This window comes from Pipistrellus hanaki (genome assembly GCF_964339955.1).
Source record: "Pipistrellus hanaki genome assembly, chromosome: 9".
Classification (NCBI taxonomy): Eukaryota; Metazoa; Chordata; class Mammalia; order Chiroptera; family Vespertilionidae; genus Pipistrellus; species Pipistrellus hanaki.
Window position 1 is genome coordinate 72430854 of NC_140511.1, and position 26382 is coordinate 72457235.

Genomic DNA, 26382 nt, shown 5'->3' on the forward strand with positions numbered 1-26382 from the left:
ACTTTCCATAGGCTAATAAATCATGGCATTAATTATTCGTTTCTATAATAAACTGTAACCAAGAAACCAGACACTAGATAAATATTGGTGGAATACAAAAATGGGAATGGGATCCATTTTGTCAGCACTCCACCTGGGCTCTGGAAGTAAATGAGGTCAGTGGTGAGAACCATAACGAGCAAGCGACAGCGCTTAGCTGAATATGTAAGGACGAATGAGACTTGGTATTTGCCCTCGGGGTCAGATGGGAAGACTTGTATGTACACCAATGGCGAGGATATGAGCAGAAGGTTGGGAGCACCAATAGTGTTACAAAATGATAGCAAGGTTCTGGGGAAGGTGAACTTAAAGCTGGTTGGGAGGATCAGAAAGGCTGCATGAAGGAGGCAACCCCTGTGGTGCATCATAAAGGATGAGGGGAAATTCACGGGGCAGAAATGAAGGGGGATCATCCAGAAAGAAAGAACAGTAAGAAGAAAAGCGTGAAGGTGGAAGGCAACATTCAGGAGCCACAGGTAGTCAGTGTAGCATGGGGGGTCCATGGGAAAAGAGCCTTGAATGCTAAATTAAGAGGTTTTCACAAATTCAATAGATAACAAGCAGCTAGTGGTGGTTTTGAAACAAGATAGCAACATGAAGATTCATATGAAATCAATGTGCAAAACAAGCTAGAATGGAGAGAATAGAGACATTTAGAGACTAATTGGGAAGCAAGAAGACTCCCAGAAGGGGGTAAGTAAAAATGAAGGCTTGAAGAGTGGCAAGGGGGGATACAGAGAAGGTACTACAGAGGCAAAACAACACTGCAACAGGAACATCGGGACCAGGAGGATCTGCTCTTGAGGATGGAGCTCCTGACACATGAATGCTCTGTACATACCAAAGGCAACCTAGCCAGAGAACCAGCACCCTCATGCATCTCTCCCCTCTGTGCCAGGGTTCCTAGCTCTCACCTAGCTACCACATCATCACATCTGAGGCTTTCTACAGCACGACAGATATGCAAAACCCTCCCTGACATCTCACTCCACTTCCTATTGCTCATTCATTCAACATAGTAAGTGCAAGTGCTTATTACCATCAAGAGGCACTATCTCAGCACTCTCAAAGATAAGACACTCTCCTCACCTTTTCTGCCTAATAGTCTCATCTTGATGCAACTCTGGCTGAAAAGGATGTGTTTGCTGGTGTTTGTCTTTTCTTTTCTTTTTTCATGAAAATGGCTTTACTGTTTTGTAGATTTCAAAATAAATTAAAAATACTTTAAAGAAAATAATACATTGCAATTAAAATGTGGAAGATAAAGTGAGGAAAAATCTCAGAAAATAGAGAAAAAGTGGGGGGGGGGAGGGTGTAAAAGATAGAAGAGAATACAAAAATACTAGAGTAGCAATCTAGGAAGTTCAGCATCCAAGAAAGTGAACATTCTGGAAAGGAGAAAAATAAAAGAAAGGAAAATCATCAAAAAAATAAATCAAGGTAACTTCAGTAGTAATAATAATAATAACAACAATAACAATTCAAGACAACTTCCTAGAATTGAAGGACATAGGTTTGCAGACTAAATGGCTACTGAGTGCCCAGCACAAAGGGCAAAATAGACCTAGCCAACACATGTCTACATTTTCAGAATACCAGGGACGGCAAAGTCCTGTGAACTTCCAGAGAGAAAAGTATGAAGGTCCTTCACATTCCAGCCCTGCACACCCTTCCATCCCGGTGACCTTCTCCAATACAATACAACCTTATCCCCTTCCCACCATCCTCCATCAACTGAAGTCAGATCACATCCCTCCTCTGCTTAGAACCCTCTTGTGGCTCACAATGCTCTCAGAATAAGTGAAAATATAAAGGATGCAGGGGAATTGGGCTTTCAAACCACCTTTAAAGTTTGATGACTCTTCTGAGCATTAATATTATTCAGTGAAATGATAAAGGATTCTGTTTTACCGAGAGTCACAGTGACTAGGGTGAAAGTTTGTGAAAAGGGGTTAGCTGGATGTTCAGAGAGAGGCACTAGGGAGCTACTGCTCACCTGAGACCTAGACAATGAGAAGGATCCAGCCTTTGAAGACCAAGCAAGGCCAGGGACAAAGAAGAGTGAGAGCAAAGGCCCTGTGGTAGAAACACAGTGTTTGCAAAAGGAAAACAAATATAAGCTGGTCAGAACCTGCTATAAAATGAGGAAGAAGGTCAGTGGTGGCCATATTAGGTAAGGACTGGACAGACCTTGGTCGGGTATGAATTTCTCTTCCTCATACTGGATAAATATTTTTCTAGAAAATTCTCAATAAGATTGCCTCATTCAAATCACTACCTATTTATTTACCATCAGCTTCCAAGAAACAAGCAATGAAATGAATTGGTTTTTGTCTCTTTCATATTTTAATTCAACCATACAGTCGCCCATTGATAAAGAACCATTCCTTTTTAAATGAGGATATAGTTCCATCTTGTTCATGGGGGTGGTGGGGATTCTTGATGCAAGAATCAAGGAATTTCAATACCGGTCAATATTTTTTCTCTAAGATTGCTCAGTGTACCACCACACTCAGTGTGGCGGGCTTGAAATCTTCACTCAAGCTAGTCTGTGTGGCAAATGCCACATTATTTCAAGATACTTGACCATTTTTCATGTTCTCCCCTCCCACGTTGGTGTATATGTACAGGTGCACCTCCTTACCTTCTCCTGAGCATTAATCTCACCCCAGGGGGCGCTACCTACGCCTTGTAGGCATTATCAATCAATGCACACGCAGGCTTCTCCTAGAGGCACTGGGTTAGGGGTTGCCAGCGGCGTAAAAAGAGCCATTTATATCGATTCAAGGGATCCATAAAGCTGAAAGTCATGGAGGAGGAGTTGCTAGTTAGGGCAAGAGTAACGGTACAACCGAGACAAACTATTTCATTGAGAGGCTTTCGGGGACCCATTTTCCGGTGTCACTTTTGCTGTGATGCACAATTGCCCCCAAATAATGCGGGAATCAGGAATTGCCGGAAGGACCGAAGCCAAGACACTATTCACCAACTCCGCAGACAGAATGCTCTGCGGTATCATTCACCCGCCACCCACCCAGCCCAGGTGATGAAGTACCACAGGAAAATGCCATTTTTTTTAAACGCTTGGAAGGATGGCTTTGTTTCTTCTATTGAAGTCCATAAAATTGAGATGCCTTTAAAATGGTGAAGTCTTTTCTTTATTTAAAATGCCAAAGTGCTGTGTATAGCTTGAGTCAAAAGTGTGTCTCTGATCCTATGAATTATATCACAACGGGATTCCCTCCTCAAGTTGGGGTGCTGTATAGTTTGCATGCTAACATCTTCTTAACCTCGAAATTGTTCCCTCGTTCCCACATTGCGTCAGTCAACAAGCCTTGCTAGTTCTACATCCAAATCTCTAATCCAATACTTGCCCTTGACTGCCACCTACACTGCTTTAACTCAGGCTCTTATCATCTCCCCAGACCAGCTATTCTAATTCTAATAGCTTGCAGTCAAAAATTCATTGCTTCCTGACCACCCTCAAAGGCCACTCCCCTGCGAAGACTCCGGAGCTCTCCATGGCAAGGTGAAATCACTCCAACTTGCTTTGTCCCAGGACCTCACTTGCACAGGACTTTTGCAACGCTCTACTGCAGAGCTGCAAGGCAGAACATGCAAACACATGTGTGATTGTAAATGTTCTAGGAGCCTCCTCTGAAAGGTAAAAAGGTGAACTTTAATAATACATTTCATTTAACCTGGTGTACCCAAAATGTCATTATTTCCGCATATAATCAGTTAAAAAAAATAACGAGACAGTCCACAGTTTCTCATATTAATCCTTCGAACTCCAATGTGTATTCTCATTTGTAGCTTATTTCAAATTTAGATACTTAACTGTCATCAAAAATAATTTACCTGCATTTACATATCATAAAAGTACAGGTGAAAAAGTACAGATGTACATACCTGAGTTGTTCCAAATGTAGTATAAATTTTTTATAAGAACTATATCAAATATCAACTTTGTATTTTAAATTAAAATAAAATTAGCATTTAGAAATCAGTTCCTCGCTCTGACTGGTTTTGCTCTGTGGTTAAAGCATCAGCCCATGAACCAAAGGGTCACGGGTTCAATTTCCAGACAAGGGCACATACCTCAGTTGCAGGTTCAATCCCTAGTCCCAGTCAGGGTGCAAGCCGGAGGCAACTAATTGATGTGTCTCTCTCGCATCCATGTTTCTCTTCCTCTCCCCCACACCCTCCATTCCACTCTCTCTAAAAATCAATGGAAATATCCTCACTCCTTGGGTGAGGATTAAAACAAAATCAGTTCCTCTGTCACACTGGCTACATTTCAAGTGCTCCATAGCCACATGCAGCTAGCTAGTGGCTATTCTATTAGACAGCATGGCTCTACTGTAATTATTTGTGTATACATCTGTCTTCCCCACAACATCCGACCACCTATACTTGTATCTTCCCCATTGCCTTGGCACATAAAGGGTATTTAATGAGACTTTTTGACTAAATAAAAAAAATAATAAATGTGGAAGTCACTTGACTCCATTGTAATGTTAAATCGAGAACATTCGTTCCTAAGGAATAAATGGCCATTTCTATGAATACACATATACACACATATGCATGTACATGAGCACAGGCCTGAGTGAAAACTAATTAAGACTGAGTACATTTGATTTGTTACGGATTCCTTCAATAATAAAAATGACTTCATGCATACTACTCCCCCTTCACCCGTGCCTCCAGCCATCTATCCTCCTTTCCCTAAGGCATGAATGGGTGCTCTACACAATAACACTTCCTAGGAAGCTTTACATCCTCGAGTTGTCTTTTTCTACCTACGCCTTGCCTCTTCAAATTATATTTTATGCTTTTGCAGACAGAGATCATTCCTTGCACTTTGTAGCTATCACAATGGCGACAAAGTACAAGAATTTAATACATGACATAGAATCAATTCTCAGTTGCCTGCTTTTCCAGTCATGCCTTTCCCAATCAGTCCTAGAAGCCTAGCCTCTCGGCAATCAGATTCATACCAATATGTCTGGATAGCTGGGGCCAATGACCTTCCCATATAATCAGCACTTCTCTCTGTGCTACAATGTGTTTGGCATGGGTAACTGTCCTTTGCGCCTAAAAAAGGTGGGTTGACGCTTCCAATCTTTGTTACAATGCCTGTGTTACCTAGTGGTGGTACTCTCTTCAAACTGACGCTTCAGTGGTCATTGCCTTCTGTCCCAACTCACCACCTCCATCGCCCCCTACGAGCCACGGGATGCCAGAAGGGAGCTCTGTGAGGATGGAGATCTCTGTGGTCTCATTAGCAGCATCTTCCTATAGGCAAGTAACTGACAAATCAACACACACATACATTTCCACAGAGGGGCTTACAGTAGGTTTATCATTTATTCTATTTTTGCTTGAAGAAGAACAAAATAAATATAAACAGGAAGATGTCTTGGTGAATCAGTCACGCGGTTCCTCCAAGTCCGAGTTTGTGTTCTCCCGCTTGTGCTTGGATAGTTGTTCTTTGATGGCTTCTATCTCTGCGGAAGTGAACTTGGGGGTTAGTATCACACTGTCATAATCAAATTCTTCATCAAGTCTGAAGGGCTGAACTTCATCCCCGAGTGTCTGCAAGAGGTAGCAAAGGAGGAAAATCATTTACAATCATTGTAAAGGAAGATCAAGTCAAAAATGTAAATTTCCTATTACTGTTTAATTAAACATATTTTAGACTCCAGCTCTCTCAGCTGGTTAGGTCCTTTTTAAAGTAAAGGCATACAGTCACTTATTCAATTTGATCTAATGTAAGCCCCTTAAAATGCCCCATTTGTACCATCCTGCCTCTGAACAATATCACTAACTAATTACTCCCACAGCAAGAAGCAGAAAATCTCTCTTGCACACATTCATTACATTTTTACCACCTGTAGTGTTAGGACTAGAGGCATATGGAAAAACTAAAGGCTCATATTAAAGTGTGAAAAAATATACCTTAAGATTCTGATCTTAAAGTGTATTTTTACCATTTACCATAAAAGACATATCAACAAAACTATTTTCTTTTTTGTAAATATTTTTATTGATTTCAGAGAGAGAGAGAGAGAGAGAGAGAGAGAAACACCAATGATGAGAGACTGGTTGCCTCCTGCATGCCCCCAACTAGGGACTAAACCCACTACCTGGGCATGTGTCCTTGACCAGAATCGAACTCGGGACCTTTCTGTCCCCACGGCCTACACTCTATCCACTGAACCAAACTGGCTAGGGCTTAACAAAACATTTTCAAAGTTAAAAGTACTCTGCACTTATTACATTTACTTCTTCAGATAATACCTATCATTCCTGGTCCAATAAGAGTATGAATTAAAACACATAGTATCTCCTTTAAATTTAAAGTCCAGGATCATTTTGTCTTATCCAAGAATTTTTTAAATATTACTGAATTTATCTACAAGCCAGAGTAAATGCAAAGAGGTGTGATAATTTTATATCTATTTATTCATAATCTGTGTTTTAAACACTTCCTAAAAGAAGGTAGATTAAAAAAAAAAAAGCATATTTCTCACTAAACAAAAAACAAACAAACAAAAAAATGGCTTAAATCTCACTGTATCACAGCTTCAAGAGCCTCTCCCCAAGCAAATGGTGCGTGACACGTGAACTCATCCGGCACCTCTGTGCAGCTCTATAATATGTATGGTGATGTTGAAATAATTGAAAACTATGGTTTATGCAAGAATGAAAAAAATGCCCTGCGGCCATAATCAGCTTTAAATATTCTTGCCTGGAAAATGATTTCATTGAGTGACTTTTGTAACGTTCTTGAAAACGTTCAGAAACCTTGCTGTTATTAAAGGTGAAAGAAAGAAAAAACCCACAACCATAAAGAATAGATTATCTCCTGTCCGTTGGGCAAGTTGAATCTCACAGTTAGGGGTGCAGGGTTAATAGCAAACACCCAGCCATCTTTCGTCCTTTCTTAGTAAAACCAGCAAGGGAATGCGTTTCAGAGGCTGGTTGATTTCCTCTTTATTAGAAAGTGTGTGCTGTCCTGACAAGGGTGATGGGAGTGCTCACTTGAGTGAGTTCCCACCAAGGGGCAGCCCCGGTACTAGGAACCGTGTGGGAGCGGTGATCTTCAAACAGCCCATCTCACAAGGAGCTGAACAGTGAAGTCCTGTGCCCCAGACTATGCAGTCAGTAAAAAAGAGAAGTAAGATGTGAATCCAGAGTTTTCAAGGAAAGTTTCCCCTTCTCCAAAAACACAGGAAAAATCAACCTGGAAGTCTTCCCTAAGCGCTTTCCTAGATAAGCTAACCAAATCCCATAGTATATAATAAAAAGCACTCAAGGCTCCACATAATACCATGACGTCTGGAGCAGCCAACACAGGGCGAGAGTCAGCCGACTGATCATGATCACTTCCTGAGATTAAACTTACATGCCACAGTGAACGTGACCATGGGGTAGTACTGTTGAAAGCAGCTCAAATGAAGAAACACAAGCAGGCAACATGTGCATTTCCTGCATGTGAGCACCCTTGCAGTCTCCAAGTCTCCTCAGCGAAAAACACTGAGCTGGCAGGCCTGGCCCCATCCTGAGGGATCCTGGATGCCCCATTTTTACCAGTGCATTCTGGCTCTCGGAATCCTTGCTGCCTTACATATCTGGTTAAAGGAAGCAGGCATTGTGTCTTGTTTTTATATCACCAGACCCTGTGCTAGGCACAGGCGAGCAATGGTACTAGAATGAAAAAGCTGCAGTCCCAGCCTACCAGGAGATTACAGTTAAATGGGGTTGAGCAAAATGAAAAGAAGCGAATATAACACAATGTTGTTCCAGAAGTGCATACAAGGTGCAATGGGATCCTAGAGCAGGGACACTAAACCCAGCCTGGAGGTCAAGGAGAACTTCCGGGAGTGATACCTAAGCTGATCCCAGCTCAGAAAGACTAGTACAAGTTAAAGAGGAAAAGAGAGAGTGAGTCTGAGAGAACAGAGTGGACAGGAAATATCCGAAGCAAATGAAAATGAGCATCTAAGAACTAAGGGCAAGAAAGAATATAAACTATGTAAGAAATTATAAGTATGAGAAATAAGAACAAATGTTATAATGCAAAAAGTGAACCTAACTGAAGAAAAAATTGACTTCTTTCTAAAGTTGAGGTATCTAACTTACTTTAGACTTAGTTTATGTTACACTATAATTTCAAAAGTAAACTTTCTACCTAACATTCTTTTAGAATATGCACATACATACAGATACAAAGAGTGGTTGGGGAAGGGAGGTGTAGATGAATTATTTGTAAGACCCAGCAATTTTAGCATACATTTTTACTAGTATGTATCTTGGGTTTTTTCCAAGCCTCTGACATTATAATTTTGTATTAACATATTATTCTGAGTTTTATTCACATTTAGTATATATCAATGGCTCTTGCAGACTGAATAGTAATAAATCAGTTATTAGAGCAAAGTAATTGGGAATATGTAATTATGAATACTCTAGTACTTATAGATTTATAAGTCAACATAACATTTATAAATTTATAAAACAAAAGACTTAAAAGGTAACTATTGCCTTGCTGGCTTGGCTCAATGGTTAAGTGTTGACCTATGAACCAGAAGGTCACAGTTCGATTCCCCATCAAGGGCACATACCTCAGTTGGGGCTTGATCCCCAGTAGGGAGTGGGAGGGCATGCAGGAGGCAGCCAATCAATGATTCTTTCTGATCATTGATGTTTCTCTCACTCTTTTCATCTCCCTTCCTCTCTGAAATCAATAAAAATAATATTTTTTTTAAAAGTAGCTACTATTTTACTATATATGTTAATGATTCCATTTAAAGATTCTAAATATAAATAAAAAGTATTCCTGTTTTTTAATTAGTATTTTTTACTATATACACGCCAAAAATGGTAAATTTTACTCTGTAAATGAGATCTCAATAAACCTAACTTTAAAAAAGAAAGAGAAAGAAAGGAGGGAGGGAGGGAAGAAGGGAAGGAGGGAGGGAGAGAGGGAGGGAGGGAGGGAGGGAGGGAGGGAGGGAGGGAGGGAGGGAGGGAAAAAGGAAGGGAAGAAGGAAGGAAAGAAGGAAGGAAGGGAGGGAGGGAGGGAAAAAGGAAGGGAAGAAGGAAGGAAAGAAGGAAGGAAGGGAGGGAGGGAGGGAGGGAGGGAGGGAGGGAGGGAGGGAGGGAGGGAGGGAGGAAGGGAGGGAGGGAGGGAACAAACTAGATACAAACTGCAACTCAGAAAACTTCACTGTGAATGTCAAAATGGCAGTTTCAAAAGACAGCAAAATCGCAATTCTATTTATGTATTTCAGCTGTTGGCTACTCTGGCACACTTCTTTCAAGGAAGGTTCATCTTAGGGTCCTGAGCTAAAGGACTCCAAATTAGTTGCAAAATCGAATTCTGATTTATTTCAAAGAGAAGAATTTGTGCAATGGGATGCCAGGTCTCCCGCTATTAAACAGAAAACAACTGTGAATTAAGTTATTAACTTGTTATTTTTGCCTAAGGAGCTGAAATATGTGGATTTCAGATGTATAATTTCAAATCTAATTGAAACCTTTTTGAGCCTCTGGGGGAATAGAATTTGTACACTGGCAGAACACTGCTAGTTTCCTTAAATTGCTCATGTGACTCACTCTAAGCGGGACTGCTACAAGAGGAGTCATTTTCATTCATAGTACCACATAGGCAAGTCAAAGAAAACAGAACTAATGTTCACATCAATGGCAGCAGCATTTAGCTGAAGGCTCTATTACAAAGCAATATGGTAAATAAACTGTCTTTATAGGTGAAAATTTTTGAATTCCCTATATGAATTGGAAAAACAGGAGATCTCCCATTAAAAAAAATACTGTACAAGTTTCTTCTATGACCTCTTCAATGTGTTGTGGATGGGGAGGAGGAACTCACCATTTTTCATCTTTCTAATGTGAATTTCTTTCTTTAAATAGATTAACTAAGGCAAGAAATTATTCACAAATAGAAACGGAAAGGTTCTTGGAAAATGTTTGACTCGAAGGAGAAAAATGCACATGTATAAAACAAGTGATAAAATTAACATTTTTTAAATTGGTCTAATCCATACTAAGAAGCTGTGGATTCTTATTAGGCAATTATAGGAAGTTGGGATATCCAGGATACGTTTTCAACTTTCCAAACTGAAGTCACAGAAGGTAACTGCCTTTAGCTCCTGGGTAGGCCCTTGTGGTCTTATACTGGCATTTGGTGCTTTAAAATAAGATTGATACTATTAAACCATGGCAGAGTTGGTATAGTATTTTGATATCTAGGCAGTTCTGAAAAGTTTCTCTTCCAAATGGTGGTTAGAAATAAAAATTCCAAGCCAAGATATCACTCTGGATATTCAAAAGTTATTCATCTATGTCTCTTGAGTTTGCCAACACAAACATGTTTATATCATTTTGATTCCAACATTTAAAAATGTTGACATTTTCTGGGAATAAATGTATGTTTTTTTTGAAGATACAATCTTATACAGGGTTTTAAATAGCATTTTACTGGATGTTTGGCAGGTTCCAGAAATCATTCAGAGTTTTCTTTTAACCCATCAACTAAAATCATTTTATAAACATTTCCATAATGGCATCAGATGTAGCAACCACTAGCTGGTCAAATCATTTGTATGGAAGTCATAAACAAGTCTTTGAAAGAAACTCACTTCTCCCAGAAATAACCTTGCAATTTTAGTTTCTTACTACTCAACAAAAACAATTCACAATTCAAAAAGCACATTGAAAAGTGGCTGTCCCTACCAATCTATCTGGTAACCAATTTAAGGGTTTAACATAAGCCTACTGGCATCCAAGATATAAGTCTGCCATACCAGTGAACACAGGGGGAATTTAAAGGTGAAATGTCTGGATTATTTGAATGAACGACTGCTTCTATAACAAAATATCTTTAAGTGTTAAGGCTAGTGCCTGATGACTAAATAATCAAGAAGCATCCTAGGGGCTTTCTGAGAAAGAGATAATAGAGAGCCCTTGGCTACCTCTGTGCCTGATCCCCTTTCGTGTCAAAGTGAACTGGGTGCTAAAGGTCACATCCTGCAGCCTCTGCTGGTGCACCTTTGTCAAGTACATGCAGAAGAGTTGTAAACGATGACAAAAGATGACTTTCAAGTGGTGCATTTGGGAAAGAATGCATGTGGCAGAGTTCCATCTACCCTGCTGGGGAAGCAAACAGCTGGATGACACTTCCCAGCCTCCCTTGTGGTGGGTGGGAGCATGTGACTGAGTGGCTGCCAATAGGACATGAACAGAAATGGAGCCCTGAGCTCTGAGCCTGGGGAAGCAGGCGGCCCAGGCACTCATCCGCCCCGGGAAGGATGGGGACCTGACTCGCAGCATGCACTTGAGGACAGTGTCCCAAGGCAGAGTGGAGTTCCAGAGAGAAGGAGCCGTGGTGAGTCCAAGGAACAGAGCCACTTGCTAACATGAGAGACCCTCCATAGATTAGTTATTCCAGGAAAGAAAGAAACTTCTATCCCTTCCACCACTGAATTATTGTTGGGATTCTCTCCTGGAACAGCCTTGCTTTACCTTAAGAAATACAGGATGTCTAGAGGGCCTCAGGAACAATAATATAAAGAAAAAAAGGCCAGTGCAGACTAAAAGAGGTAAGAAAGCCATCTGTCCCCTTCCTCTGTCCTTTCGGTTGCACTGTCCCCTGATAACACTGGCATATAGAGAGATACATCATGAAATAAAAGTATTTTCTATTGCGGGTGTGCTCAGTGGTTGAGCATCAACCCATTAACCAGTTGGTCACTGTTCCATTCCCATTCAGAGCACATGCTGGGGTTGAGGGCTCAATCCACACTAGGGGGCATGCAGGAGGCAGCTGATTGATGATTCTCTCTCATCATTGATGTTCCTATCTCTCTTTCCCTCTCTCTGAAATCAATAAAAACATATTCTATAAAAATAAAATAAAAATAAACTAGTTTCCATGTAAAAAACACAATCTCTCTGTGTGTTTAAAAAGAAATATATACAATAGTGACAGATGGCCGTGAGAAGGGCCCAAATAAGCAACCTGAGAAAAAATACAAGAGAGACAGGTAGAGGAGCATTTCTCTGAAAGGACAAGTGACCAAACCACTGCGATTTTGAGACTGATCCGAGTCCATCATGGAGTACCTCGTCCTTCTGCGTGTCTGCTCCTTCCACTGAGGGCCTTGGGTTGACTGCAGGGGTCAGAGACTGGGCGGCAGCAGGAAGAATGTCAGCTGCAGGAGGAATACCAGGAGGAATGTGGGTGCTTACGTCTTCCACTTCCCCAGGCAGCAGCGGCACATCTGCAAGATGCAAAATATTCCACTGATCCTTTCTTGGAATTTACAACTGACCTTAATCATCTAAAAACCTGTAATGGTCCCAAGAACAAAGCAAATATGCTCAGGTAGAGCAGGTTCATCTTACAAGGCCTGATCCCCTTTGAGATTCCCCTTTCTAGAAGGTAGAAGTCCCCGGTGCACCTATTTCTACCCTCTTATTGCTGTTAGATTCCATCCAAAAGGTCTCAGAGAAATGTTGTTTGCGAATAACTTGTTCATGTCTCTCACCCTTCAACCCACTGTCTACCTCAATAGGAAAATAAGGCAAGAAGATGCTAATTTTGCCTCATTTTCCCATATTTTCCTGAGGGGAGAAGAGAAAGGAAATGGGGTGTTGAATTTCATCCTGTAAAAATATGACAATATTTCAACAACAACAACAACAAAAAAGCATATTAAAAACAATGGTTCCAGAAGGAACGAACTTTAACTTGTAGCAGAAAAATGAACTACTCTGTCACATTCAGCATGCATGCTCTAAGTTTCAACACCTGCAAGCAACAAAAAAGTGTTTCCGGTTTATTTAGCACAATTACAAGAATTCAAGAGCCAATCTTGGTTTTCTGATCAGCTCATGATGAAGGGATGTGTTCCCTTATACTTGCACGTGTGAGAGAACATGGAGGCATCACAAATAAGTGATGCTCTCCCACAGCTTTCTTGAAGGAGGACAAAAAACAAATAGAAGCACAACAGGTTTCCCCTCAGTAAGTTTTCACGGGACCAGAGGGCTGCAGGAGATACCCAATAATGTGCAGTTGGCTCAGTGATGCCGCCTGCTACTCAAAGACAATCTTAAGAAAGAATACATTCTCCCTGGAAGTGACTAACAATGGGCATGCCTTGCCCGTTGCCAGTGGCAGCATATATGGGGAGATAACTGAGCATGATTCCATATTCAAAAACTGAATCTTACTTGAAAAACATCTCTCACTATTGTGATGCTGTCAACCTTCACACAAAAAATAATTACAAATTCACAAAAATATATAATTACAAAATCCATAAGACTCCAGTAACAAAGAACATAGCCTAGAAACTGAGCATGTGAGTAAGGGATTGGTGAACAAGGTGGTTTTACTATGATTAATTCTTGAAACCATAAAATAAGACCTGATTAACTGGCAGGAATAAAAACAATAATAATAGTCAACTCTTGTGAGCTGATATATGCATTAACTCAGCTAATCCAACAGCTCCATTACTTCCTGTTTTATAGGCAATGAGCTCTAAGCACTAAGAGTAACCTCAGTGAAGGTGCCACAGCCACAAAGTGGCACAGCCAGGCAGTCTGTCTGCAGAGCCCAGGATGTCACATTATAAACTTCTTTTAAATAAGCATTTTCATTACATATATTTTTTAAATCTATCAGAGTAGCCAAACTCAAGGCCAAGAAATGTCACTGCAATCACTCATTAGTATGGCCAGTCAGTGGTAAGTGCACTCAAACATTTTATGCCCAGAGAAGTACTATTTTTAAACTCAGTAAGGCTGGTGGGAAGATTGACTCTCTAATAAATCTATGTATGAGTTCAAAGCGAAACTCAGTGTATCTGCCTAGGACTGCCTAGGTCCAAGCCTGGGTAAGGGCCTGCCCACAACAAAGACAAGAAGAGAAAGGTTCGGGCCTCTTAATGTAAAAACCAATATCTATCAGACCCATTGACCACCAGTGCAAACATCAGTTCAAGTGTAAGATAAAAATCAATTCTGCCTTCAGAGCTATTTAAAATCTGATTGACAATAGTAGGCACCAAGAAGAAAGCTCTGTAATTCCTTTGCTAAACCTCTTCACCTTTTTAATATTTTGCAAAAAAAAAAAAAAAAAAAAAAAGTTTTCTTTCAGAAAAATTCTACTGCCATGGGAACAACTCCTTCAAAACAAGAAGACTCAGAGTCCTCCACACTTTGCTTTGCCATTTGCTTCTTCAGTGTAAAAGCAAAATGTACAAATGCATTATCTATTGGTATCTAATACAGCACCTTACACATAGTAGAGTCTCAATAAATACTTAAGGATAGGAAATAAATTTCCTGCATCTCAACTTTTAAACTGAACAGCAAGCATCAAGAGTCTGTGTGCTGTTGAAATCAGTTTGGCTCAGTGGACAGAGCGTCGGCCTGCGGACTGAAAGGTCCCAGGTTCGATTCCAGTCAAGGGCATGTACCTTGGTTGTGGGCACATCCCCATGGGGGGTGTGCAGGAGGCAGCTGATCGATGTTTCTCTCTTATTGATGTTTCTAACTCTCTATCCCTCTCCCTTCCACTCTGTAAAAAAATCAATAATAAATATATATATATATGTGTGTGTGTGTGTGTGTGTATATATATATATATATATATATATATATATATATATATATATATATATCTGTGTGTTAATAGTACATTTGGATGATGTAAACTATGTATAGTCCTTACCCTCAATAATTAAACTTTGTTACAGGAATAAGATTTTCACACATATAATCAATCAGAGAATAATCAAAACAAAATTGAATAACCTTTACTTTAAAGAGGACAGATTCATAAAAGAGTAAAACCAATATGGATGAGAAGACTCTGATAAGACAGTTATGAAGAAAGCTACCTTATCTTTTACCCACTCTATAATCCTGGGAGAAACATGATGGTATTCATTATTGGGGAATGGAATGTGATATCTCTATAAAACATTTCAAAACTGAAATGTTTTAAGAAACCTGATCCTATCTTAGTTGTTTCTGAAACTATCAAAGGCCCTGTTTTCATCTTCACTAAATACCATGCTCTTGGCTGATGTCCATGTGGAGTCAAGCCAACTCTCAAAAACAAATCTTGATGGTAGGCAGCAAGCCTGAAAACACGTCAATCTCTTCTTTCTCAACTACATCATAAGAATTTCCAATACTCATGAACTATGTGTTCATGCCATTTGTCTTTCTGTATTTAGTCAATAATCAGCAAGTCAAAAGCTATACTCACAAAATCTAATACATTATACAGCAAGCAATCTATCTGACATCTAATAAATTAGGTAAGAATAATTTTAATCTGTGTGACATAGTTATTAAATTAACCAACCTGTTCCTTTCTTGTCATATAGAAATGACAGATATTTTTTGAAATTTTGGGCATTCCCTAAGACAAAAAAGGATATAGGTAAGAAATACTTTAGTAATCCAGGTATCTTCCCCACATAGCTACCAGCTATGATAATCTATCTCAGTGGTCCTTATTCTTAAAAAAATTTTTGAAAACTTCAAAGAACTTTAGTTTAAATAGGTTATGTGCATGAAGTTTTATCATATTATAAATTAAAGACTGAGACTTTTTTCAAATATTTATTTATTTAACTATTTAAAATATCATTATGTATTAAAATAAATATTTAATGAAAAAAATCTATTTTCCCAAAACAAAGAAAATAGTGAGAAGTATTATTATATGGATAAAAAAAAATATCTTGTCTTTTTTAAGCAAGGAAAGTCAGATTCTATACTTGTTAAGCACTCAAGTTTGGAATATTGTTTCACTTGATGTCAATGAAAATAATCTAGTCTCACACAGATATATAAATGGAAAAGGGAGGAGTACTTTACTAGTCTTTTTATATAATCATGGATATTCTTCTTTGAAACTACACTAGATCTCAAAAAATGATAAAGTAAAAAAATAAATTCAACGTGCAATCTCAAACCATTTTGGTGAATTTTTCATACTGTCATGTTAAAATCTTGGTCAGTCTTACATGTTGAATGGTTCTTTCTCTAACACATGATTTTGTAACATCATAAATTTGGAAAATACTGACTCACTGTTTTATACAGATCCCTCAAATGTAAACATATTTCATTATACAGTATAAAAATCACATTAACTAACGTTACCAATTTTATCAGAAAACTCTTTAAATATTGGAGAGGTGTTAAGCTCACAGTATTGGATGCACATCTCCAAAAATCTGTTTTTCACTCAATACACTGTCCTCTTTGTCACTGACAATGAATACTACCAGTTGCATTGGGCCAGTGTGACTCTTTGGTTGAGCGTCGTCCCACACGCTAAGAGATTGTAGAGTTTTTTTCTCATCAGGGCACTTGCTGGTGTTGTGAGCTGGATCCCCAGTAGGGGTCATGCAGGAGACAGCTGGTGTAGATGGTTCTCTCTCTTCAACATTTCAATCTCTCTCCATCCCTCTAAAATCAATAAAAACATGCTTAAAAAAAAATACTATCAGTTAAAGATAGACCTACTTTTTTTTTTCCATTCATCATCAAACTTTTGCTTTTTCTTTCTTTTTTTTAACTTTTTTATTAAATTATTATCTGTGTACATATCTTACCATTGCCCCCCCCCCATACATACCCTCCCTCCCCAGAGTTTTGTGTCCATTGGTTGTACTTATATGCATGTAAGATAGACCTACTTAATACACTTTTTTTCCTTCATTTTTTTTGAGAACTATAGTTTGTCATTCTTTCAAGTAAAAATGTTGATCTGCATAAAAAAAGGAAAAAACTAGTTCAAAACACCACTCAATCACACGATTGATTTTTATGAGACAACCATTGTATTGTATTTCAGTATGCAGCATTCAAACAAAAACTACCAGGTATACAAGAAGGTGGGCAAGTTCAGGGAAGAATTACTTCAGGGATGAGATTAGCATTTGACAATGATAATAAATCACATCCCTCTCCCTCCAAGTACAGAAATGAAAAAATAAATATAGGAGTCAGAAAAATGGGGAGCAAAATATGAACTATATAACAGATGGAGTTGAACTTAAAAGTGCTGCTTGTTCTGCAGTCACAATGGGCTTCTTCTTTTCCCAATTCTGTCCTCTTCTCAGGAATGAAAGTTTCCTCATGAAATCATGAGGCCTGGGCAGCGGGTTTGTCCTGTGGTTGACATGGTTTTTGAGCTGGACCTTAAAGGACTGTTAAGTTTGCACATATAAAAATGGGAATAACAGTGATAGAGGAACACTTGGAAGCAAGAATTTTTCCCTCTCTGTGTTTTCAGTGATCTTCTAGGCAATGAAGGAATGATTTTAACAATACTAAGTATAAAATAAATAAAATGCCTAAACCTAAGTTGGTTGAAACATGCCATTTCCTAGCTCAGTTCCTTATGCTGTTCCTATACTCTCCCACCTAACCCTCAGCCTCACTCCACCCCAGTCATCTAGTTAAAGTTACTCATCCTCTAGATCTCAAGCTCTCAGAGAGTTTTCTCTGACCCACACACAAATTTAAGTTCCCCTGCCATATGTATGAGATCTAGAATAATTTATAATTATATATTTGTGATTATCTGGTTAGTATTTGATTCTTCCAACAAATTATGAATGTCATGAGAACAGGAATCAGACCAATTTCATTCTTCCTTATATTCCAGGCACCAATCACAGTTGTTAAATATTTGTTGAATAAGAGTCCCAGGTCATTAATAAGCTACATAAAGCTGCTTAAAGTTACAGATAAGGAAAGAATTTAAAACACACACACACACACACACACACACACACACACACACACACGAAAGCGATGACCAAATACCTTTTTTAGAATTGGGAGTACTGAAGAGCTTGAAAATGAAAATCAAATAAGGCTGCCAATCTTTGGGTAGGAATTATTTGCCCATTCTCCTCCAATGCAATCATCAACCACAGAGTAATTATACACACGCTGACTAAAAGAGTCTAAGTCTGAGAAACAGACCTCCAATAAGGCTCTTCAGCCCACTGATCTCAGCCGGATTCTCCACAGGCTGGGGCAACTGAAGAGCGAAATAAATACTGGTAAAGATAACCAGAAGATTCTCCCTACTCTAATGCTCAGCATAGCTAACACCTACTCCAACTAATGACTAGTCTGGATAAAAGTCAGGGGTACGATAGTAATTACCCTGCTGGTTAATTACCTTACCTCAAATTCAAAGGAGGAAAAAGTGGTTAACTTGATTTCAAATATACACGGGGCCCCAAACTCAATGGCAACTACTAGTGCTCGACACCACTGTGCAGAGAGCTGGTTCCTCTGAAAAACTGTGTCCACCTGAGCTACCAAAGCCAAACACGGGGGAAGAATCATGCCCCTGAATCTTGAAGAATATTTAAGAAAGCAAATAAGGTGAGCAAATGACATCAATGGTAGAAAAACAATGGGCAACTCACTTCCTTGTTGCCCTAGGCATATCTGCTGCTTAAACAATAACAACAGAATCTGATCAGTAAGCCTCTCAGCTGCTCAAATTTGACAAGCAACTCCCTATTTGAAATGTCACATTTCCCATCTGACATAAATGTTTGCCTTCTGCTCACATTCCTGAGGTATAATACAAATTAGGCCCAAACTACAATTCACGTTGGCACAAACTATTTAATTTTTTCCTTGTAAGTAACCCAGACTGAGCATTATAAAAATTGTGAAACCCTAGTGGTCCCTGTTGGTAATTGGAATAGGTCAATGAAGCCATGGTTGATTCTCAGCCTAAGATTTTCACCGTTATTTTACATATGGGGAGGTCTTGACTAGCTCATTTGAGTCCACTGAGACTTGGTTCAGAACTCAGTGACCTTTTTCACATAAGTGCAAGACAGCCTGTTACCTGATTTCTGGAAAAATCACACTAGTGAGACTTTTTATGCAATATTTTTAAACTAAAGAAATAGATCTGATTTTTTTTTTAATCATTAAAAACATAACTTGAAAAATGTTTAAGGAAAAACAATGTGAAAATAATGGAAAAGCGAAAAAGGCTAATTGAAGAGATTTCTATAACCAAAATCACATTCGTTGGCTAAGTAGGTTTATGTCAGTATATAGATCTTCTCATTACTCGCAGGAAGCAAGAAATTTAAACCATCGGGAAAAGTGCCCAACCAATGTATTTTTGTGCCCTTGTATAAAATTAATTTTATATTGTAAATGTACTACATGCAAACTAGAACTATTTGTCTCCAAGTGTCATCCCCACACATGAACTCTGTCTGAATCCCCTGGGATAGTGGCTGAAAACACAGATCACAAGATGCCACTGAAGACCTTCTGAATTAGACCCAGAAATGTCCATTTTTAACAAGCTGGCCCCCCCAAAGTCACCCACAACCCAAAACCAGTGTGCTTGCCCTACAAACTTGGCTCTTGATAAATCCTTAGCTATCCCTTCTAATGCAATTGGAGTCTCTCCAGAAATACAGAGCAACCATGTAATTCCATCAGATCTCTGATCTCACTTGAACCAAGTAAGGAAGGAAAAATTATCCAGTCTGCTGGTTAATACAATGCTTAAAAAACAAATCCTTTAGTAGAGTATTGTGATGTTGGGAAGCAGAATATAAAAGTAATTGCTTACAATTACCTGAGTCCCTCGGTCCAGGAAACCAAAGAAGCCAGAGTAGAGCTTATAGAGTGTCACCATTCCCAAACAAACTACACGCAGACATGTTAACTCCTGTCTGGTTATAACGAAGTCCGCATCCAATCATCATGACCATAATTCATTCTTACGACTGCCTAAACACTGTGAGCAACACCAAACCCCATGGAAACTGCCCCTTCCCTAATGTTAGTTCAACATTGACTTTGAAATATTCTTGCATACTGAATTAGGAATGAAAGTTTTCAAAGCAAACAACTCTAATTTGAAACATATTTCAAAGGTCCTGTAAGCAAAAAAGGATACCTATGTTTATACAAAAATGATAACCAGAAAAGGAAAAAGACCTCATCTACATAATCATCAGTGAATTAGCATAAAGCCTCTCTAGTCCAGCCCATATGGGAAGATGCCCCCAAAAGAAACATTTACAATATATTTTCAGTCTTAAGTGTTTTGTTTACATATTTAATAAATTTTTATGAAAACAAAGATTTGGGTTTTATTTTGTTTATGATCAATTCTGATATTATTTTTATTTTTATGATCCAGGGATGTCCTATGTTTAATTCCAAAATAATCTCAAATGACAACGTGGTGCTTCTAAGAAATTGGGTTTGACTTAGATGACTTTACTTGAGACAATCATTCAAAAATCAATCATATGGTATATCAGAGTGGGGAGGGGCAGAGGGAGAGCTGACATCTTTATTTCACTTAAGATGCAAGACTTTACAAGCTTCAGCAGGCTTTGACCTTTCCACTGAAGTTTTTGTTCTTGAAAAAGAAATTGCAGAATTCTAGTTTTCCCTGTCACGAGGAAGACAGAGATGGGATTGCCAGAAAAGAAAAAGAAAGAAAAAGAAAATAAAATAAAAAGATGCTGAAAGTATTACTTGTAGCTTCTAGAAAGAGTCCAGACAGTTAAGAAAGAAAACAGAAGGCATACCCTTGCTCATTTGGGGCTTAATCTCTTCATCCATGTCCAAATCTTCCACTTCTAGGAAATTATCTACCTAGAAAAGGATTAACATTATTTTTATGCATATTAGATTAAAAAAAAGAAGGCAATTAAGAATCAGTGAATCCACTTCCACAACACTCAAGTGAGCAACTGAACCCAATTTTCTCATTAACTTTTGAGTCTCAGCTAAAGGTCTTTGTGTTCACACTGCTTTCCCAGAGACATCTGAACGAAGCAGTAAATTTGGAAGTTGGCCTGGATTTTGCAGGCACCATAGTAAGTTCTTTATACTAAAAGGGAAAAGAACCATCTGGGAAGTTCTTGAAAATAGACTTTGTTCCAGATCTATCCCAGAATATATTCCACAGTCAAGACAGTCCAAAACAGTGTGTCTGCTTGTTGCTATTATTGTTTTATTAGTATTAGTATTAGTATTAGTATTAGTATTAGTATTAGTATTAGTATTAGTATTACTAGAGGCCCAGTGCACAAATTCATGCATGGGTGGGGTCCCTCTGAGTGGCCTGCAGGGATTGGGCTGAAATCCACAGTCCAATGATGCCTGCCTCAGACTCAGGCCCATCAGTCTCAATCAGGAGAGGATTGCCAGCCATGAGCACTGCATCTGGCGCCCTCCTGAGGGGAGTGGCCTATGGGATCGGGCTGCAACTGGCTCTCCAACATCCCCCAAGGGGTCCCAGATTGTGAGAGGGCACAGGCCAGGCCAAGGAGCACCACCAGTGCATGATCAGGCCAGGGAGGGACCATGCGAGGGCTCCAGGGCATGTCTCCCTCAGAAGCAAGCTAAGTCAGAGCGTCTGTCCCCTAGTGGTCAGTGCACATCACAGCAACTGGTCAACTAGTCCAGCAGTCACCAACCTTTTGAACTTCATGGACCACTAGTGGTCCAGAGACCACCGGTTGGTGACTGCTGCTCCAAAGGTTTCCTTAAACCAGTGGTTGCCAGCCTTTAGACCTCATGGACCACCAGCGGTCCACGGACCACCGATTGGCAACTGCTGGACCATTCGACTGTCTGCCCCCTGGTGGTCAGTGAACATCATAGAGAGTGGTTGAGTGGCCTTATTATATCATTAGCATATTACATTTTGATTGGTTGAACAGTTGACTGGTCACCAGACTATGGGACACTTAGCATATTGGGCTTTTATTATATATGATGATTATTACTGCTGTTATTGTTTTATTGCTTTTGCTTCTCAGGCAAATGATGGTGGTGTGTCTGGCTATTATTATAACAAGCACACTTTTCACTGCAAAGAGCTGGGGGGGGGGGGGGGCGGGAGAGGCAAGAAAGCAGGAGAGAATGGTTCATTCGAAACAAAATCATTCTGCCCTAGCCGGTTTGGCTCAGGGGATAGAGTGTCAGCCTGTGGACTGAAGGATCCTGGGATCAATTCCAATGAAGGGCACATAAGTCAGTTTCAGGCTCCTGGCCGTGGTCAGGGGCATGTGGGAGGCAACCAACAGATGTGTCTCTCTCACATTGGTGTTTCTCTCTCTCTCCTTCTCCCTTCCACTCTCTAAAAATCAATGGAAAAAATATCATCAGATGAGAATTTAAAAATAAAATAAAATAAAAAATATCATTATAAAAAAAATCATTCTGCCCAGGTAAATCACAAAAAAATGGTGAGCAGGGCAAAAAAAATAATAATAATAATAATAAAATAAATAAATAAATCAAGTGTTCTCTCTTTCGAACAAATAAAACTGAAAATTACTTCAAAGGTTAAAAAAAGCAGAGCAAATGACCTTTACAGACACAATAGCTACATTTCAATGAAAAACTATTCCACGAGGTGTAACTGCTTTCCACAGCAAGCTGACAATGAGACATTTCAGATTAACAAAATGGTAACATTTCAGACACCAAACTAATTCATCTCAGGTGAATATCGAGGAGTGTAAATAAGAAAATGATTTCACCACTGGCTCCAAGGAGACCTAGTAAAGGCATAATGTCAAAACACCTTTTATGCTTATGGCCTGAAATCTGTGCATAACAAAATGCCTTCAAATTGCAAATTTAGAACTCATAATTGGCATTCAAATGCAGCTTCTTTTGGCTCTATTTGTCAGACCCTGGCTCTCACATAGTAATGTAAAAGGGTGGCTTCCAGGGCTTGTGAGTACAAAACTGCAGTGATTTCCTGGCCTCCAAGTGACAGGAAAAATTTATCTCCCTTATGCCAGTTTCAGTACTAAAATGGGAGAATCTGTTAAACTTCATTTCTCTTAACGGTATATGCTACAGGGGACGAGAGCCATGGTTCCCTAGCGAAGCACCCCTTCCATTTATTAAGCTCTTGGGGGGAAAGATCTGGAACCCAGCCAACTGTGCATAGTGTGACATTCTCAAACACCAATCTTTTTTTTTAAGTATAAGGACAAAATTTGCTGAATTCTCCAACTTGTATGAGACAGCAAACGGGTCCTGGGGGTTTTTCTGCTTTTATAGTTTTTTGAGGGGTTTTGCCATGGAAACAAAAATTAAACCATGCCTTACCTTCACCTTTCCCGCCCAATTCAGATCACCTCCAAAGGAACTGCCAACTCGTTGGCCTTCATCCAGCACCATCTGAAAAATACAGGGAAGACATACTGATGGCAAATGGAACAACTGAAAATAAAGGAGCCCTTCAGACAATAAACTTTCCTTCAGCTTTTGTTCATTAGCAACGCAGGATGAAACCATCCCATCCGGGGAATCCTTGAAGGGCAAATAGGAAAATGCTAATACAACTTTGTCAAGTTATTAGAAAACAATGCGCCCTAACTGATTTGGCACAGTGGATAGAGCACTGGCCTGCAGATTGAAGTGTCCAGGGTTCGATTCCAGTCAAGGGTATGTACCTTGGTTGTGGGCACATCCCAGAGGGGGGTGTGCAGGAGGCATCTGATCAATGATTATCTCTCATTGATGTTTCTAGCTCTCTATCCCTCTCCCTTCCTCTCTGTAAAAAAAATCAATAAAATAAAAGCAAGAAGGAAGGAAGGAAGGAAGGAAGGAAGGAAGGAAGGAAGGAAGGAAGGAAGGAAGGAAGGAAGGAAGGAAGGGGGAAAGAAAGGGGGAAAGAAAGAAAGAAAGAAAGAAAGAAAGAGAGAGAGAGAGAGAGAGAGAGAGAGAGAGAGAGAGAGAGAGAGAGAGAGAGAAAGAAAGAGAAAGAAAGAAAGAAAGAAAGAAAGAAAGAAAGAAAGAAAGAAAGAAAGAGAGAAAGAAAGAAATAAAGAGAAAGAAAGAAAGAAAGAAAGAAAGAAAGAAAGAAAGAAAGAAAGAAAGAAAACAATGCCATTGAACAAGCCTTTGCATCCAACATGCTGGTCAAAAATTAAATAGATTATATAATTCTGGTGGCTGAAGGTGCCAGTAGATAGTGAATTCACTAGGGGGAAAAGTGTCTGTCCCACAATTATCTCTCTATATATAGAGCCTCTGCTATATACAATACTATTATAGTATAAGCACATTTCTAATGCAGAGATTTTTGTTCCCTTGGATAAAATCACAAATACAATCCTGTCCACAATGTCATATAGAAGACATGATAAAGCAGAAACTCAAATGGCTTAAAAAAGTAGAACATTTTCCATGACTGTATCTACTGTCTCATCTTGATTTATAAGCAAAACCTGGACAACCTACAAAAATGTGTTTTGTAGTTTATCTAAGAAAATATACAGGAAATATTGCTGCTATTTTTAATGAAGAAAATCAATCTTTATAGTTTATTTCAACCTAAACAAATATGCACTTGGTTTTAAAAAATAACTTTCACTTAGATTCCTTGGTAGTTAAAAACCACAGCTAAGAGTAATATGACTACAGTCTATTAAGTCTTGAAGGTTAAGGAGAGAGCATATAATATTCATTGATCAAATCCTGGGGAAAAAACAAACAAAAAACACAAGATAACAGCTTCTACTTTAAGCTCGAAAAAGGTGAATCCAGAACAGGTAGAAGGAACTTCCATTTTACACATGAATTTAAAGAGGAATTCTTTGGTTCCACATGGAGGACAAGTTAAAATGTATGTCAAGAAGAATTTGTAGATGGCAGATGGTTAAGAGGTTTTCCTTTCGGTTTGTTTTTTTAATCATCACCTAAGGATATGTTTATTGATTTTTAGGGGGGAGGGGCAGAGAGAGAGAGAAACAGCAATTGAAACATAGGTTAGTTGCCTCCCCTACAAGCCCTGCCCTGGGATTAAATCCGGAGCAGGAATCAAACCCACAAACTTTCAGTGTATGGGATGATGCTCCAACTGAGCACACCAGCCAGGCTGTTAAGAGGTTTTTAATCAAAATTGGAGATAACCAAGTTATCATCATAAATGGCTGTTAAAATCATACAATATAACAATGATTTTCAATAAAGTATCCCAATGACACTCCTTCTAGAATTTGGAGTCTGAGTTATTGGTCTAATAACTGTCCAGTGTCTCTGATGTTCTTCCGGCTATTTTTTAATTAATAAAGCATGTCTTTTCTCAGACTGTTTCTAAAAGTGCTACAGTATTACCTGCTCCTCTTCTGAAGACTGTGATGAAGTACGAAGGAAGATGGCTTTACTCCTAAGGCAGTGATCATTTGGTTCATTTTCATGAGTAAAATGTACTGAATTAAATATGTCTTCTGAAGATCTGGTTCCAAATAAGCCTCCTTGGGTCATGTTATCCTCTGAAATAATAAGTGACATGATATTGGAAAACATCCACCACACCCAGTCTAGTTCATTTCCTGTTGAGAATCTTCCTTCCAAACAAAACAAAACAAAACAAACAAAAAATAGTTTTCAAAGAAATCTATAAATGCAAAAAAGATAACACTATTTCATTTACTACACAAAAATATATGTTACATGCTTATTATGTACCCAGCATTGTTCTCAGTCACTGAGATGTCCTAAATCAGTCCTAGGGCAAAGATAAACAGTACAGTAGCAGGGTAGAGCAAGGTAGTCCTAAAAATGCTTGGAAACAGGAGTTCTCTGAGAAATGAAAGGGTTCCTCAAACTTCCTCAAAGTTAGAAGCAAGGCTTCCGGTGACCACCTGCCATTCTTCAGTGCACTGTTCTAATACGCAGTGGAATTACTTCAGCTCTCCCTGCTTATCCTTTAAGGCTTGAACAGCCTCAATCCAGTATTTACTAAGACAATACTGAGTACCCAGCACACTACTGTAACAGTCTATTGACTTAAATCCTTGAAAGGCATTTAGTGAAACAGATGTTCCATAAGGACAGGTTCTATTTGTTCTCATATCACACAAGGTACTCCTCTGCCATTTCCAATAAAATAACCAGGGTGTTTGACAGGTAAAAGAAAGAGCAAAATATAATGAAGTCCCCACTTCTGATGCTGATGTTGAACTACTGGTGGGGACTCAGATCTAGTAAAATTTCTTGTTCACTCTTTTAAAATTTCTTCTTTCATTTTTAAAATATTATGTGGTGCAAAAAAGGGGATACTATAATAAATTGTAAATTCCTAACTGGGCAGATCACGGTGGGTGGTCATGCCCACACCTACAACTTCTTCAGAAAGGGGTGTAAGCCAGCCCTGCCCGTTGTTTTTTGCATTGAGGTCAACACACCTTTGAAATGCCGGAAGTAATACCTCTTGAAGACATAACCACTCTC

The 26382-nt window shown here is 39.1% G+C and overlaps 1 protein-coding gene across 2 annotated transcripts in view; it reads right to left on the reverse strand.

Annotated features, from left to right (window-relative positions):
- Positions 1-5366: 5366 nt before the first annotated feature.
- Positions 5367-26382, reverse strand: part of IFTAP (intraflagellar transport associated protein) — a 53403-nt gene continuing 32387 nt past the window's right edge. Inside the window, exons 3-7 of one of the 2 annotated variants that reach the window (XM_084895328.1) lie at positions 25264-25421; positions 23251-23322; positions 20706-20772; positions 12193-12350; positions 5367-5640 (exon numbers count right to left, since the gene is read on the reverse strand). In XM_084895328.1, coding sequence (XP_084751454.1) covers positions 5473-5640; positions 12193-12350; positions 20706-20772; positions 23251-23322; positions 25264-25421 — 623 coding nt within the window. In that variant the 3' untranslated portion in view covers positions 5367-5472. The remainder of the gene's footprint in view (positions 5641-12192; positions 12351-20705; positions 20773-23250; positions 23323-25263; positions 25422-26382) is intronic. The other variant, XM_084895327.1, reaches the window with a different exon arrangement.